Source organism: Sparus aurata, chromosome 2, assembly GCF_900880675.1.
Source record: "Sparus aurata chromosome 2, fSpaAur1.1, whole genome shotgun sequence".
Classification (NCBI taxonomy): Eukaryota; Metazoa; Chordata; class Actinopteri; order Spariformes; family Sparidae; genus Sparus; species Sparus aurata.
In genome coordinates this window covers 10,793,134-10,809,429 of record NC_044188.1, presented here as the reverse complement: position 1 = coordinate 10,809,429, position 16,296 = coordinate 10,793,134, and the positions used below count along the sequence as shown (strand labels likewise).

At 40.6% G+C, this 16,296-nt stretch overlaps 1 protein-coding gene and 1 long non-coding RNA gene across 18 annotated transcripts in view; one reads left to right on the top strand and one right to left on the bottom strand.

Annotated features, from left to right (window-relative positions):
- Nucleotides 1-12,301, top strand: part of ncam1b (neural cell adhesion molecule 1b) — an 87,639-nt gene extending 75,338 nt beyond the window's left edge. For 12 of the 16 annotated variants that reach the window (XM_030394462.1, XM_030394434.1, XM_030394443.1 and 9 more), the window contains 6 exons: nt 31-155; nt 1,020-1,200; nt 3,528-3,729; nt 5,343-5,459; nt 6,219-7,310; nt 10,171-12,301. In XM_030394462.1, coding sequence (XP_030250322.1) covers nt 31-155; nt 1,020-1,200; nt 3,528-3,729; nt 5,343-5,459; nt 6,219-7,310; nt 10,171-10,291 — 1,838 coding nt within the window. In that variant the 3' untranslated portion in view covers nt 10,292-12,301. Of the gene's footprint in view, nt 1-30; nt 156-1,019; nt 1,201-2,195; nt 3,201-3,527; nt 3,730-5,342; nt 5,460-6,218; nt 7,329-10,170 lie in introns of those variants that run through there. The other 4 variants (XM_030394472.1, XM_030394489.1, XM_030394497.1 and 1 more) reach the window with 4 other exon arrangements.
- The window catches only part of LOC115567734 (uncharacterized), a 56,025-nt gene continuing 43,109 nt past the window's right edge, over nt 3,381-16,296 (bottom strand). For both annotated transcript variants that reach the window (XR_003981253.1, XR_003981251.1), the window contains exon 3: nt 3,381-4,123. This is a non-coding gene — a long non-coding RNA (uncharacterized LOC115567734). The remainder of the gene's footprint in view (nt 4,124-16,296) is intronic.

Below are 16,296 nucleotides of genomic sequence, written 5' to 3'. Positions count from 1 at the left end.
AACCTCCATCTTGCTCATGTGTGTCTGTAGGGAATCCAAATCCACCCAAACTCGAAGGCGTACTTCAGCCCAAAGGCAACTCCCTCAAAGTCAGCTGGACCAAGCAAGACGACGGCGGCTCGCCCATTTTACATTATCTTGTCCGCTATAAACCAGTGAGTATGATTATCAGAGCTGAAATATTGCAACCACATTTAAGTAATTTTCAAGCGAAATGCTCTGGTTATAACTAATGACACATAGATTTTTTTAATGAAACTGTTACCAATTACTCCTAGTTCCTAATGATGATTCTGATGAAGCCTTCATATTACTTTATGCAGAGCTGAAATGATCAGTGGATTAAATCTTTCAGTCCATCAACATAAATAAAACAGCAACTATATGTATAATCTATTAACCCTATGAAAATGGACTAAAATAATGACACTGTTGAAATAAGTTGTGGAGAAATATTTTCATTCATGTTTCCACATTTAAACATCTTTTGGATCCATAAGCTTTATGTTTGTATTTTGTACATTGTGATGAAGAAATTTCAGCTTTTCATATTTTTTTTAATTTATGAGATAATTTCAATATTAATAATGTATTAGTGTATATTGACTTGCATAACCTTTTAGCTCAGGTTGTTCAGATTCCAGGGATATGAAGCTCTTGAAGATAGTCCAAGAAATGACACCACAATAATCAAAAACACCAATGTAGGCAGTTGCAGAGTTCAAAGGACTGATCAGTTACACAAGCAAAAATAGTGACATTTTGATGGCTCAACCTTTTTAAATGTGAGGAATTGTTTTTGTCTAGTACCAAAAAAAAGCAATTTGAAGACTTAAATATGTCACAGCGGGATAAGATAATCACTAGTTTTCATCCTTTTCTGATATATTGTAGACCAAACAATAGATGAATCAAGAAAATATTCCTGCAAACAAAAACTGTGGATTGATTTATAATGAAAATAATAATCTGTGTCAGTGTTAAGTGCATGTAGTGTATATCTCTCTGTGCGCCCGTAGGTACAGGCACCAGAGTGGAAACCAGAAATCAAGACGCCAAGCGACAGCGAGTTCTACATTCTCAGAGAGTTGGACTGGGACACAGAGTACAATGTCTTGGTGGTGGCAGAGAATCAGAAGGGCAAGTCCCAGCCAGCAAGCATGTCCTTCAGGACATCCACGAAGCCAGAAGCCATCCCAGGTACCATCCCTTAGGCCACCCACACTAAACTGGAACTAAACAGCCAGAAAACTGAGGAGCCAAACTCAAAGCTCAAAACCAGAACGACACATTCTATTTTTAACTATCTCACTCTGAAAGGTGAATGACAACAAAATACATTTACAGGAAAAAAACAGATTTCCTGGATGGCGGCGGGCCAGAAATGATTTTCCGGCTGCATTTTTCCTCACTTCAAAGTTTTGACAGGCCTTTCTAAATGAGCTTGAGTTTTTGCTCGCAGAACTGGGACAGGCTCTTTCCACAGAGGATGGAATGATTTCCTGAAAAGTAGTAGTCTTTCTTTAGCTTTGTTTACCTTTAAAACAGCAGCTAGAGTAGACACTTTGTCCCTGTGTGGAAGCAGCCTTTAAATTGACCCTTGATAACCGCTGATTAACTTGTACCTCGAGGTCTGAACTGCAACTGGAGGTTTTTTACCAAATGTACAAAAACCAAACAGCTTGTCAGATTCCCTTTAGGTGCTAGACACTGCAGAGTGCTTTGCTGAAACATCACAAACGACCATTATGTCTTTCTCTCACTCCTTTTCTAATTCATTTTCCAATCTAAAGCATTTCCCACTCACCCACCACTGAGTCACCATCTAGCCAACGCGGTGTAGTTTTCCCTCTGTGCTGTGCTTTTGCTTTGATGTGTTGCTGTATTTTTTTTCCCTCCCTTAATACAAGAAATCAGTTCTTTTTTCTTTTTTTTTTTACTTTTGGTTTTTCAGACCAAAACACATTTTCACTTTCTCTCTTCCTCTGTTTTCCCCGCCCTTCTCTTTTTTTCCCTTCATTTCCCCCCTCTTCCTTTATTCTCTCTCTCTCTCTCTCTCTCTCTTTCGCCCTCTCTCAATGTTCCTGCTCTCTTGCCTGGTCCCGGACATTGGTGTGGTGGACCACGTGAACATTTTCGTCCTGACCTGTGTGCATTTTGGTGTGTTCGGGGTTGTGCTGCCCCCCGTCCCTCAGCCACTCAGGGCTGTTCATCTGTGACATGCACTTTGGTATCACTCATCTTGTCCCTCATCACTGTGCTCCTGCTCTCATAATTTTCTTGGGGGAAATTCACAGCATAACTGTAGAGGAGCGCTTGCCTTTCTCTGGCCTGGCTGTCTCTCTGGATGCTTTCACTCCTTAAAACAGACTTTTTGTCCGTGACAGACGTGTCTCAGTTACGGATGAGAAAAAGGGTGCCGTGTAGCTTCAGAACAGACCAGACAGACGTGTTGAACCAAAGGCAGTGGAAATCCTCCGCCTCCTACAGATTCACTCTGCTCAGCATTAGCACAGCTAGTCATTATCAGCACTAGAGTGCCAGTTTACAGTAATGTACAATAGTGGAAATGAAATGAGGTTATATATTTTAAAAAAAATAGCACTTAGAACAGAATGAAGGCTGAGTGCTGGGCCTGTCCGTTTACATCAACAGTGTATTATATTCTTTAATCGCTCACAAAATTATGCATATGTACTATAAAGGTTTGTAACATTAACGTTTACATGATTGAAAACAGAAACGCCTAACTGAGAAGTGTTTTGTGATAATAATATTGGCACACTTTGACCAGCTGTATCCAGATTTATCATAAGAAAACTGTTATTTTTGTGCTGATTACTAAGACCAATGTCCACTTGTTTCTCATGCATGTAATGTGTATCAAATATCATTCAGAACTACTTGTTTTTATACATTTCTATTGGAGGGTGCTTTACTCAGCTGCATTCATATTCTCTAGCAGATTACCTGTTAATTGTTGGTATCTAAAGATCTATCTAGAAATAGGACATTTTTCTGCAGTCTTCAGCTATAATTAAAACAGACTTTACACAAATGAGTGAAGAAACATCAGACTTTTGTGATGTTTGGAAAAGCCTCATGTTCATTTTGTCCACAAACATTCTGGGTAACTAGCAACGCAGTGTACGCTTTGGTTTGCTCTTCTTTCTAATACCAAATAAATGGGTTGAATTATATATTTATATTTCATTTAATGTCTTTTTAAAGACAGCCGTTTGCACATAAATTCTTCATCACGCCTCTACTTAAAATGAAGTTGAATGAATAATTGAACACAAGTCACACAACGGTCCACACAAACACACCACACTGCATCTAAATTCATGCTGAGACAACTAGACGTGTCAGTGCTCATAGCAGGTGAGTTGTTCTTGTTTTATGGAACTATTTGTGGTCACAGTAGCTTAGCAGCACTTTTATTCAGTTGTTCATGGTTGTTTCTATAAAACTGTGTCACGCTACAGTTGCTCAGCGCTCTCCCTCTCTTGTCTCTCGTCTGGCAGATGGGTTGGGTGATGAGGCGGCGCTCTCTATGGGCATCATGCTCTGGGCAGGGATCCTTGTTGTTGTATTTTTACTCCTGCTGCTGGCAGTGGATGTCACCTGTTACTTTGTCAACAAATGTGGCCTCATCATGTGCCTCTGTGGAAAATCTGGCACGGGGACCAAAGGACACAACTTGGAGGAGGGAAAAGCAGCTTTCATGTGAGTATCAGTGACAGCTACATGCAGTTCAACAACCTTTTCGACAGTGACCCTTAGTCAGATCAAAATATGGGTTTAATTACACTGTAGGACACGGTTTTACTTGGAAACCCCACTTCCAAAACAGTTGGGAGGCTGAATTAAACAGAAATAACAGAATGTGACATAGACTCAATTTAAAATAGAACAAAGACAATGTGTTTAGTGTTTTACCAAATCAACTTCATCAATTTTTCTAAATATATGATTATTTTGAGTGTGATGCCAGTAACATGTTTCAAACAAGTTGGGACAGGGTCAACACAAGACTGTTGTGGAAGGTTCATCATGATTGGGTATCAAAGTGGCATCCCCGATCCTCCACTGTTTGAAGCTTGAAAGCTGGAGGGGTCTGCTACAAATAAACAGAGAAAAACAATATGGAATTGTGTCGTTCTTTAAGATCAGTTTGTTAATTCAGTAATGAAAACACAGAGTTTGTTTATTTAGATGGTTAGGCATAAAAAAAAACGTCAAATCAGTTAATGTAGATCTTTCTGTTCTGATAAAAATTCCTTTTCTAAACCTACATACTAGACCTCTTAAGTTGCTCTAATCAGTATAGTTACTGATTAATACCGACTCAGATGATTACTGTATAAGGTGGCACTTGCATTGACAGACGCTCAGAATTATCAGCTCTGCAGAGGTTTCTTAGCAGCTTTCTGATGATTGATTTGTTTTGAGCATGGTTTCAGTCTTACTGCTGTCATCAGTGTTGTTTCCAGTGGTAGCACACAGCTGTTTTCTACCAGCAGGCTCTGATGAACACTGTACGCTACCTGCCCAGCATCAAAAAGCAGACTGATGTAGTCAGTGACTAGCTGGTGAACATAGTGGAGCATATAGCAGCTAGAGAGGCAGATAATTCCTTTAGGATTGATGGAAACCAAAACAGAGCAAACAAAGGACGTTCATATTTGACTCTGTTTACACCTGGCATTAACGTATGAGTGGATATCCTATCCTATCTTTTAGACCAGGGTGTTCCAATTTCTCTTGTGGTTGTTTACATTTTGCCTGTGTCTACTGTACTACTACTTAAATTAATGTCTTACTACATCGCCCAGAAGCTCTATTAAGGGCCGACACTGAAGGTGATAAACAATGTTAGCTGAACGTTTTATGTTTACGTTGATGAAGGAAGAGATAACTGGGGAAGCGTTGTAAAAGCGTGTCTTGCGACAGCAATGCATTATGGTCCGCTCAGTCAGTATCCACAGGAACAGGAAGAATACACAAATCAATAAAATGGGTCCATAACTGAGATGAAGTTTTTAAAATGGATTTCTCTATCAGTGAAAATATGAAGGATGCTTGGTTTGAGTGAAGCGTTGAACAAATACTCTCATGTGCACAATAAGACAGTTTGGAATCAATTTGAGTGGGAGGTTGAGTATTGATTTGTGCCACATTTCATGCTGCTGGTTCCACTAAAAGACAGCCAAGTGTACATCTTCACATGAGCTGGAATATTCAGCCTTGTGTCACCTTTCTTCAGTGCTCAGTCTGGTAGACGTGATAATTGTCCTGTGAGATAACCTGCTGAATATATCTGTCTCTGTGTCCTACAGGAAAGATGAGTCCAAAGAGCCGATTGTAGAAGTTAGAACAGAGGATGAGTGCACAGCCAATCACAACGCAGCAGGACCGACGGAACCCAATGAAACCACACCTCTCACAGAGCCAGAGTGAGTAAAAACCGACCTACAGCACACAGCCTTCTTACCGCTCAAGTCTTCTTAGCCGTTGTACATTGCACTCCACTTCAAAGAATAATCATCTGATTCAACAGGACAAAATCTGACCCCTGAAATTATTTGAAAAGTTCAGGTCATTCTTAAGTGGAGTCCACTGGAACATGTTGCTTTTCTGTTTTTTACTCCCTCTGAGGGGGATTACTGCACTTTGTGTTTCTTCTCCAGCCTCTGGAGATTTTCTGTCTCATTGTATGGAGGTTGAAGCAATACCAGTTAAAGACACAGAAAGGCTTTTTGTCCTCTTGAGCGTGGTCAATTCATATGAGCCATTTGACAACCTCAGCAAGCTCATCTCTCATATCAGCAGGCTGGGAAAATTAGATTACATCGTATGAGATTGTCACTGGTACTGTTTAACCCTTATAGGTGGTTCTGCGTGGTGCTGTAGTTTTCTGCAGGAAGACTGGTGCTTTCGTTTTAGTACATTAGTTTTAGTCAGTGTACTCCATGTTGGTGTGTGTATGGGATGTATCCTTTAATGTTCACTCACAGCATGACGTCCTCTTTTTCTTTGTTTTCTTTTTCTCACTAGGCTTACTAGTTGCTGTTTTTAAGTTGCTTTGTCTATGTTCTTGTGATTTTCTAAAGCCAACTAATCCCTCTGCATGCTCTCGTCTGGGCCACCCTTCCTCTGTCACAGTCACCCTGGTGTCTAGTCTGTGTGTCTCTGTTTTCTCCCTGCTCTCTCAGGCTGGCGGCTAACACTGCTAATCTGGCACTGGACACCCTCTCCTCCGTAGCCACCAACTCTGACACAGCCACTGCAACAATTGACCTCGCTCAGGACAGCCCCTCTAGCGAGACCACCACACTCACTTGTAGCCTGTCTACCCCTGCCAACGACCCCTCAGACCCCTCACCCACCCGTGTCGCAGCCCCGGCGCCAACCCCAGAGTCGAACACCGCCCCGCCGACTCCCATCCTCTCCACCTCCAACTTCGAAGCCAAAATGGCCCCACTAGTAGAGCAAAGAGGAAGTAACCCCCCTGAAGAACAGGAGAAAAAGACCACTCCTCCCTGTACCCCCGAACGAACTAGAGCTCAAAAAGCTGGGACACCAATACCACCGAAGCGTAGACACTCTCCCAAACTTGCCGCTTTGAATGCTAAAGGTAGCCCACCTGTGTCTCCACTGGCTGCGTCCTCCCCAGTGTTCTCTCCTGCTCTCGACATCAAGAAACCTGCTCCAAGCCCACCAGTCTCCAAACCCTCCACTGTAGCCTTAGAAACTGACACACCAGCAAAAACTGCCTCCACTCTAGCAACCACTGCCCCTCCAAAACCAGACCCTGACTCAGATCCAACTGCCCAATATCCCGGCAGCCGTAGCTTCACTGCCTTCGACACGAAAAACAAACCAGCTGACCAAACTGCTAATGCTAACATCCCCACTTCCAAAGCTGCTGCAACTAGCTCTCCTTCAGTGATCCACGGTGCTCCTAAAGTCCTGGATGCTGGAGATACTGCTCCTCTGGTTGCACATGCCCCCCATGCTTTACCAGTTACTCCTCTTACTGGCCCTGCATTCGGCGGTCTCGAGGCGCCCACAGATGCATACGACTTATTAACCTCAGACGTGGGGCCAAGACGTGCGGATTTAGACTTAGAGCTGACAAACGGGACAGAGAGACGCTTCCAGATCCTCGCAGACCTTATTAGCTTAGAGAGCCCGCCCTCTGCCCCCTCTCTGCCCAATGGAAACGGAGCAGACCTCCCCCCCTCAGGCCCAGTTCTGGAGGCGTCAGAGACTCTGGCCAAGACTGCTCCTCCTGTCAACGATGAGTACGGCTCCCTCTAGAGGTTTATCTGTGTGTTTGTGTGTGTGTGTGAGAGTGTGTAACTTGTATGCCCATTCATTCACCACCGCATCTTGCCATTGACCACACAATATGAAATATTGTAATGGTAAACTGTGGTAATGACATTGGGACAATTTGAAATGTTGTGGATTTTGATAGTCGAGTGACATGATGGGTCTTGTTTTCTATGCTTGTGTGTTACCATTGTGGGTCTCCAGTACTGCAACATTCCCAACAAGAATATATGAACTCCTTTCAGACATGCATACATAAAGTCACAACGACAAAATAACAAGGATCGGACCTAGAAAAGTTTCTGTAAAACATCCAACGTGTCTCAAGCCTGAGTTGAATTAAAGCTGCCAGCATTCTTCCTCAGTCAGATTGTCGAACAGCTTTGGAAACTCTCTCCCTTCACATCTTTCCGACGAACTAATTTAAAACTGACAATCAGACATTCATACTCACTGATTGGACCAGGTAAGAAAGTAAGCAAGGTTTGAGCTTCTCTCTCATAAATTCTGTTCTGCAAATATGTGCCTTATTATAAATACCCTCCAGCAGACTGTCTCAACGTCTGCACCGCTATCAGCATATTTAAACGAATATCGTCTTTCTGACCCACCTGTTGAGAACTGGTATAAACCCTTTTTTACGTGGCTGAGCAGCACATCGTACAATTTAGATTTTTTTTCCGGCACATTACCCGGCCTGAATATAAAGGCCGCAGCTGCAGTTAAAGGGAAACTTTACTGATTTTCAACCAGCTCTCCATCATTACATTGTGGGTAGTATATGCAAATTAAATGAACAACTTCCCTCCATTTTGTCTGCCACGTTTTTGACCACGCCAACAAACATGAAGAAACTCAGAACAGCTATACAACAAAGCCACATGTTTTCCCTGATTGAACCCTAGATAGTAACCACAGATTTACAAAATTCTTGCAAGATTTGTATGTACAACCTATTTGTTCTACAATATAACAACGCTGTGGTTACGATCTAGTTTAGGTTTAGGCACAAAAACGCTCGGTTTGGGGAAAGATCATGGTTTGGGTTCAAATCAACATTTCTGTGAGATCATACGCAGAGCCAGGGCTTCCATCTACACAGTTGGGAAAGGCAGTTTTTTTGCCACTGTAGGGAAATGTTGGGTCTCTGTAAATATATTAATTAAAGAATAAGATCGAGAACTGCTGCAGTTGAAATGTGTCATGAGCTGATTTTTGTTGTGAATATGCAAATAAAGAAAGATCGAAGACCAAAACTGTACGAGCCGATAACAAACACTGGACATTCTGCATATTCTGCTTGTTGCAAGTGTTCAACCTTTTTGAGCAAAGTAAACACTACAGTCATCTTTCTGTACATTTCTTTTCTGGTCATGTAGCACCAATGTCAAAAACATTTGCATCTTCTACATAGACGACCAAGTTTTATGAAAGGCCAATTTTTCTATTGGTTAAATACAAAAGAGAAAGTAAATTCATGTAACAAATTTAAGACTTTAATTAGTCATCTGTTAAATACAAAGAAAATAAATTGCTTGATTAAACCAGGACTTTAAATGAACCAATTTTATTTTGTTGATATACTTTTCTCCTCAGCCAATAAAAATCAATTCTTCTCCCTGCTGTGCATGTCAAATACTTTTAAAAAGCTCTATAAGAGCAACAGTAATTACACTTGCAGTCTCCCCCCCTTTGTTTTTTGCTTTCAGTCATGCTCTGTAAAACATTTAGTTGGAACAAATGATAATTACAGAGTACGAACTTGACATAGTGACACTGTGAAATTAACAGGAGAATTCTCTTATAAATGACGACGTTGAGAACATTTATTGGGGGTCAAGTCAAGTCAGTTTTACATATATAGGGCCAATTCACAACAAAAGTTATTTCATGACACTTGTCAATTTAAGCCAGCTCAGATTATATTCTTGGATTTATTTATGACTCAACATTTCCCCTGATGAACAAGCACTCTAGCAATAGTGGCGAGAAAACACTGACTTCATCACTCTTGCCCACGTTGGTCATATCAAAAGCTTCAACAGGAAATAAAGTTTAGAAATCGATCGATGATGCAACCTGTTGATATCATAACTTTCCAACTCAGCTGTTCCACTTCTCTCTGTCGTACACCAGAGGGCAACGTTGCACAAGCATTGTGGCTTATTTCCAGTCCTGACTCCTCTCAATAAATTCATAACAAAAACACAACGTTAACAGATAGATGTCGCCAGTTAATGTTAGGTGTTCCATGTCTGGAAGGGGCTTCATTTAAGTGACAAAATGTTTTGTCTCGGGCAGTCAGTGTGTGCCTCTGAATGTTGCCCTAAATCCTCACCAACTCTGCAGCTCTGCTAAAGAGAACAGAGGCTAGACAGTGGTGCTGCTTCCCTGCTCTGAACTGCACGAGAGAGGAGACGATCTGCAGGCAGGGTGTAGATACTGTGCTGCGCTGCTTTAACATGAAACATGGGTGTCACTTAACCACAGGGCTCATTTACCGTGCCATCAGAGTCTCTTTGAAGTAGAGCTTAACTGATTAATTGATAATATTTGCGTCACACTTGTTTGTTCTACAGTTTAGGCAGGCTAGCTGATGCAGGATGAATTAAATGTCATTATCTTTTTGTTTAATCTTATCTGACTGTTGTCAAGGTGGTGAAGAAATATGTAAAAAGACCTCCAGTTACACACAGTGTCTTCTTACATATTGGGTGAAGACGTCATTGAGAATAAATGGTTAAAATTTCAACTAAAGTGTTTGTTTGCCGGACTGTTTTTTGTTTTCCTGATTTCTGATTGTGCACATTGTTTTTTGTTCCGTTGCAGGAAGATTTTCTCTGATGAGAAAGGCAAACTGGAGGAGGCAGAGTTATCGAACGCCCTGACGGAGATCACTGCAGAACACAACAGTGTCATACAGACAAATACCACCGAGAGCAAAGCATGATGGGCCGGGGGAACCCCCAGCCCGACCCAAAACATTTTTTGCAGCAGCATCGAGTGAGAAACACTGCAGGAGTTTTGATTTTCCAGTGCCCTTAACTACATATTTAAAACAACACATGTGTCGATTGGTTAGAGCGCACTTTGACTGTGCTTCATTTCTGGTTTCATTCATGAAATGTTTACTGCACCCAAGGAGTTTATCTTTAGGTCATAAGAGATTTATTTTATTTTTTTATTGTTATTATTTTATTTAACCAGTCAGGACTATTAAGAACAATCTCTTATTATACTGATCGCTTGGTAAATATATGAACAATTAGACTTTCTATCTTGCTTATAGTTTCAACCGCAATCACACTCAAGTGTTGACTTATGACAAATGTAAAAAGAAAAGAAAAAAAAAAAACCTGACTATATATAGAAATTATTTTTCTTATTTTCCTGTTCAACTGTTCAAATGTGAAACTGTTTGCATTTTGATTTTAGTTTGGACTTTTATTTTGTGGGCTAGTCTCAAATAGCTTGTTCTGCATGTCTGACCTGCAAGTGGTTGTAAAGTTTTTTTGTTTACAAGTTTTTTGGTTTCACTTTGTCCATTTCCAAGGATGTGTCATCTCTCACAGATACGCTGGCATCGATTAGACATAGGTCCCAGTTCAATGTTTGGATCAGAACCATATTTTGTTATGGTTTATTAAAAATACAGGATGAGCCCACAGCCAGCTGCAGGGGGAAAGAGACCGACAGAGAATCACACATCGACAGTGTGCACCGTCGGATCAGAATTGGCCCATTTATACCATCAAATGTATTCAGTGTGTCACTGCCGCACCAGAGTGTGAGTTAAAAATATTCATTAATAAAATGCATTTGATTAAAAAAAAAGAAAAAAAAAGAAAGGCAACTCATTGAACAGAAGCAGAATGATAAAAAACAGAAAGCCAGCGGAACTGCTGATTATCAGCCAAGGGTTGAAGAACCGCAAATCAAGAGAATGTCTTGTGATCTTGAGCTAAATATACGCCACGTATTTTGTGTCGGGGCGAGTAACAACTACAACAGCTATTGTTTCTTCCTCACATTAAAGCAGATCGAAGGTCTGGCTTCGTACTTTGAGTTACGCTCTTGAAGCAAAAAAGAAATGAAAAAAAAAAAAAAATCATTTTGTACTATTTAAAAACTACAAAGATTTTGTTTCCATTTCCTGCCTGCAAGCTTGTGCACTGTGCCTGTGTGTCAGTAGATTGTCTCGTCATCAGTTTCTATGATAATCTGCATAGCTTCGTCGTGAGAGATTTAGCCTATTCTTTTTGATTTAATATAGTGTATTATTAGAAGAAACGTATGATAAATGGACTAATGTGGTCATTATAACACGTGTAGTGTATAAAAACTGTCCGTCTCTGGTCACAGCACTATATATCGCCAGCTATAGTGAAGGGAGGTGTTTTGAGCCTTGGCATGAACTCAGTCAGTACTTCATAACGTATAACTACGAGGCAGATAAACGTGCCCATGTTCGTTAAATGGGGGGAAGATGGTTCTCATATTGATTTCATGAGTGTTACCTTTCGGGGCTTGTTCTGGCATTACTACACACTGTTTTTTTATTTCCCTCCCCCACCCCCCAGTTGTAATTCAAGTGTTCTGTAATGTGGTCTTTGAATTTTTATTTCTTTTTTTGTTTTGTTTTGTTTTTTCTTTGTTTTTTTGTCTTTTTGTACAAAAATCACTCACCAAGAGCGACTGCTTGAGAAGTGGAGGATGCCACTGGCAGCAGGAAGCAGGGCGGTCCACCTGAGGCGGGAGATGGAACTTTTTAGACAGTAGATGTAAAAGTCTAAGAGAAGACTGAAAGACGAGCTGCTCTCACCTCGCTCACTGACCGCCCTGCTCCCTCGCCTCTGGATGCTCCTTTTGGGTTTTATTGGGTCAAACTCAGAAAAATATCTGTTGTGTACAGTCTGAGTGCTAACCCATTTACAAAATAAAAAATGGTTTCTGAATCTAATTTTGTCCTGGCCCATTTTGTCATTAGGTTCAATTACTTTTCCCTTTTTTTTCTCCCCCTCCTCCCCTCTTTTTTTTTTTTTTTTTTTTAAGCAGCGCAGTGACATCATTTGGACACTAGGTGACAGTAAACACCTATGATTGGATCCCCCCCTCTCCTTTTTTTTTGTATTTCGCCATGTCATGGACACACAGGACTATTTACAGAAAGGTTACAGTGCAAACAGGTTATGTTGGGGCTGGAGAATCCTCGGGACTGCTTGTTCCTGATAGATGTGGGGGGAATAAACACGTGTTTGATGATGCGTGTTTGTGCAGAAGCAAAGTTAATACTTTCAGCTAGGATGTCAAAATACTAAGTACCAACGAAGGGCTTGATATTTTCAGCTGTGATGTGACATGAACCCGCAAACCGGTGCCGTGTCAACAGAGTGTCAACAGCCGCAGCGGCCAGCTCTGACCCGGGATGGCATCTTGTCCCTCCTCCCCCTCCCTCCCTTAGTCCTTCTCCACCGTCTCACCTGTTAGACGCGGACTGGTTCCGACCTTTTTTTAAAACCAGCCTGCAGTAACCAGTTTGTGCTTCTTATTCCAGGACGACTAAACCTGGTCCTGACCCGGTTGGGCTGTGGGTAGTTCAGATGCCCTGTAGATGTCTCTGATCGCAGCCCTGATGGAGAGACGAGGAGCAGAGGGCGATCATTTAGAGCCGTGACGTCGCCCTTGCGATGATTCGCAGCCAGGTCAAGTCAGCGGCAGGCAGCCAGGACGAGACAGGAAGTTAAGTGATGTGGCCTTCAAAGTAAGAGTAGCGTGAGTGTGAAACAGGAATTACAAAAAGTTAATCATTTCTATCCAGAGCTGGATCTACCTGTAAGGTCATATATGATGTAGAGTAACTGTGAAGTGTATTCCTTCTAGTGCAGGCATGGAAGTAAAGTAAGTACAATTATGAGGTACTCGAGTATTTTTCATTCTCTCCTACTCCTCCTACATTACATTTCAGAGGGAAATATTGTACCGCACTACACTTACACTACTCAAAGTTAGTCTGGGATATTTTAGTGTTTCACTTCATTGTTTATTCTGTGACATATCTGAATTTTTAATGTGTCAATATTTTGGGTCCCTATAAATAATGTTTAATTTTCAATTTGATTGCACCAATATCCCTGACTCTAAGTAGAGTTTATGACAGCTTTAGTTTACTGCTTTACAGATAAAATTCATAATGATACTGTTTATAACTTTAACTATATAATTTAGTGACAATCAGCTAATAAATTATAATGTATTATAGATGTATACACCTGGGAGTAAAGCAGTTATAATAAGCTTTATCCATCTTTATCAGCCACAACATTTGTGATGCACATCAGTGGCAGTTCTAGACCAGTTTTAATAGGGGGGCCAGGTTGGGGCCGGCTTTTTTGTAAGGGGGCACCTACAACCCGGGAAAAAAAGATAAATCCCTCATTCAGACAAAACAGTGTTTACAATTTCAGCAATTTTGATTGGGTAGTAAACTGCTGAGACCCTTTATTTCAGCCTTTCCCTTCAAAACAGAATCATTGCAAGAAATCTGTCATTGTATCATTGATGCAGACTCCCTGTCAGGGGGGCCACAGGGGGGTCCAGACTCAGAGTTACGGGGGCACTGGCCCCTGTTAGCCCCCCCCTAGAACCGCCCCTGATGCACATATACCTGATGATAATTCAATATTAATATTTATGATACTGACATGAGCCATTCTGCATCATGAGCCCTTTTGGTACTTGAATACATTTTGATGCCAATAACATTTACTTAAAGCTATCAGGCACTTTTATTTTTTGTTGATTCTGGCGGTCTCTTTGAATAAGAAACGATGATGGAGAAACAAACTCTGTGGTCCAGAACCATTCGATTATAGAGCAGCTTCTCTTCCTCAGGCTATGATACGCCTCAGTTCGTCCTCAGCACTCCGCCATAAAATAGATTTTCAATGTTATTCAACTTCACCAATCTGGATGAGTTGGAATCTGGCCCACTTACAGGCATTAAAGGTTAGTTGAAAACTCTCAAAAATAAACTAAAAATGTCACCAGAATGTGAATAAAATAACAGCTCTGACATCCTGACGTCTATGTATTGTGTTGTACCTACTGCAGTCAGCATGCTAACCTGCTAGCCCCAGCCCGTTTCCGTCCAAAGCTCCTGTACCCAGGTATTTTGCTAGCTACACTGCTAATTGAGCTAAATCGCTATAGCTAATGGTAGCAGCAGTTTGCAGTTATTCTGGTGATATGCTGCCTGTCATTTGTTTTGATTACAAATTCGAGAAGTCAACAATTTTAACATATTGCACCTTTAATAATAACAACAGCCACAGAGAAATAGACAATTTATTTCAATTCTTACGCGTCACACTGAGGCATCAGTATTAAACTGAGTCCATTTCATAACCGGATAAAAAGTTCCTTGTAGGAGGTTCAAGGCATTTTAAATTCAGGACTTTTACTTGTAACAGTAAGTAAGTAATGATCTGCATCATTCTGCAAAAGCACATAAATATCATCAGCTGCATACAGCTAATCACACAGTATAGGAAGTAGTTATGCAGAAAGAATGGACTCTGTGTTTCATTATTATATTACTGTAGCGTTACATGTCAGGAGCATTTAAAGCTTAACATGCGTTTTATATGTAAAACATGAATCTGTGTAGTGGGATAAAAGTGTAACATCCCCTACATGGGTGAAGTATCAAGTACAAGTATCTCAAACTTAACTTAATGTAGATCAATACATTTCAGCACTGCTTTTAAAACATACACATTTTACAGGCTTATTCAAATAATTTTAGTCACAACACCTATAGATGTTCCTGCTTTTAAGTCACATTTAAGTAGGAAAATAAGTAAAGACACAAAGAAAGACGATTCCTGGCAGTGTGGAAAATACTTTGAGACTTTCAATTCAAGAAAAGAATCACAGAGAAATAACTGAGCAGCTAACAAATAGCTGAACAGTGTTGGAGGCTGAAGGGGGGGAGGGGTCGCAGCGTGTGAACGGAGATTCTCGACCTCAGCTGACCTCACGGTGAGCGTCTCTAAAGCACTGTAGGTCACCAGGATGCCGCAGCTTTTCTATTTTCTAAATTCTTGCCTACTCAGCCGTTTCCATTCAGCAATCATCTGTTCAGATGTCAGAAATTAAACACTCCCACATTTTTTTCAAAGACAAAAGTTTTTTGTTTGTTTGTTTTTAATGTTTTTTAGTCAGTGTATCTTCTGGATATATTGTGGTGACAGTACCAACAGAAAAAAAAATATTTTTAGTTTAGTAGTTTTCTTTTATAATCAGAAAAGACTATAACTTCATCTAGGCTACAAATGAAGATAAGCAATACAACATATATGGAATTAAATCTGAGTTAAAGCATTGACGAGACATTTGACTCGCCAGCAAGAACGCTCGTTTCTACAGTTTAAATGCGTCTTTAACGATTTCTATTCTATTATTTCTAAAACAAAAAAAAAACATACTTTTCTCTGATTTTTACTGTATTATGCAAAAATAGAGGAAAAAGACCAATCACCATATTTTACAAGTCAAGTTTTGCGTCTTTTCTTGTCACTTCCAACACTAGAAGTAAAAAGATAATTAATATATATAATAATAATATACAATAATATCAATTATCACTTTTGACTCAATTTGACAGTCTTATTTGATGGACTGTTCAATCAAGTTCTTTTAAACCAGGTTTACGTTTTAATCAAGACTGGTGCAGCTTAATCATTATTAAAAAAGACACCTCCACCTCCTCCTCCTCCTCCTCTTCTTCTTCAGCTCATCAGTTCATTTCACGGCTCTTTTTCCATCCTTTTCTCTTCTGAACAATAACACTTCACCTTTCTCTCATCAGGCCTCCCCCATCCTCTCTGCCTTCTCCCCCCTCTGCTCGCCAGACACATTTCAACACGTGGTTTGTTTTCTCAAGACTGGGGTTTT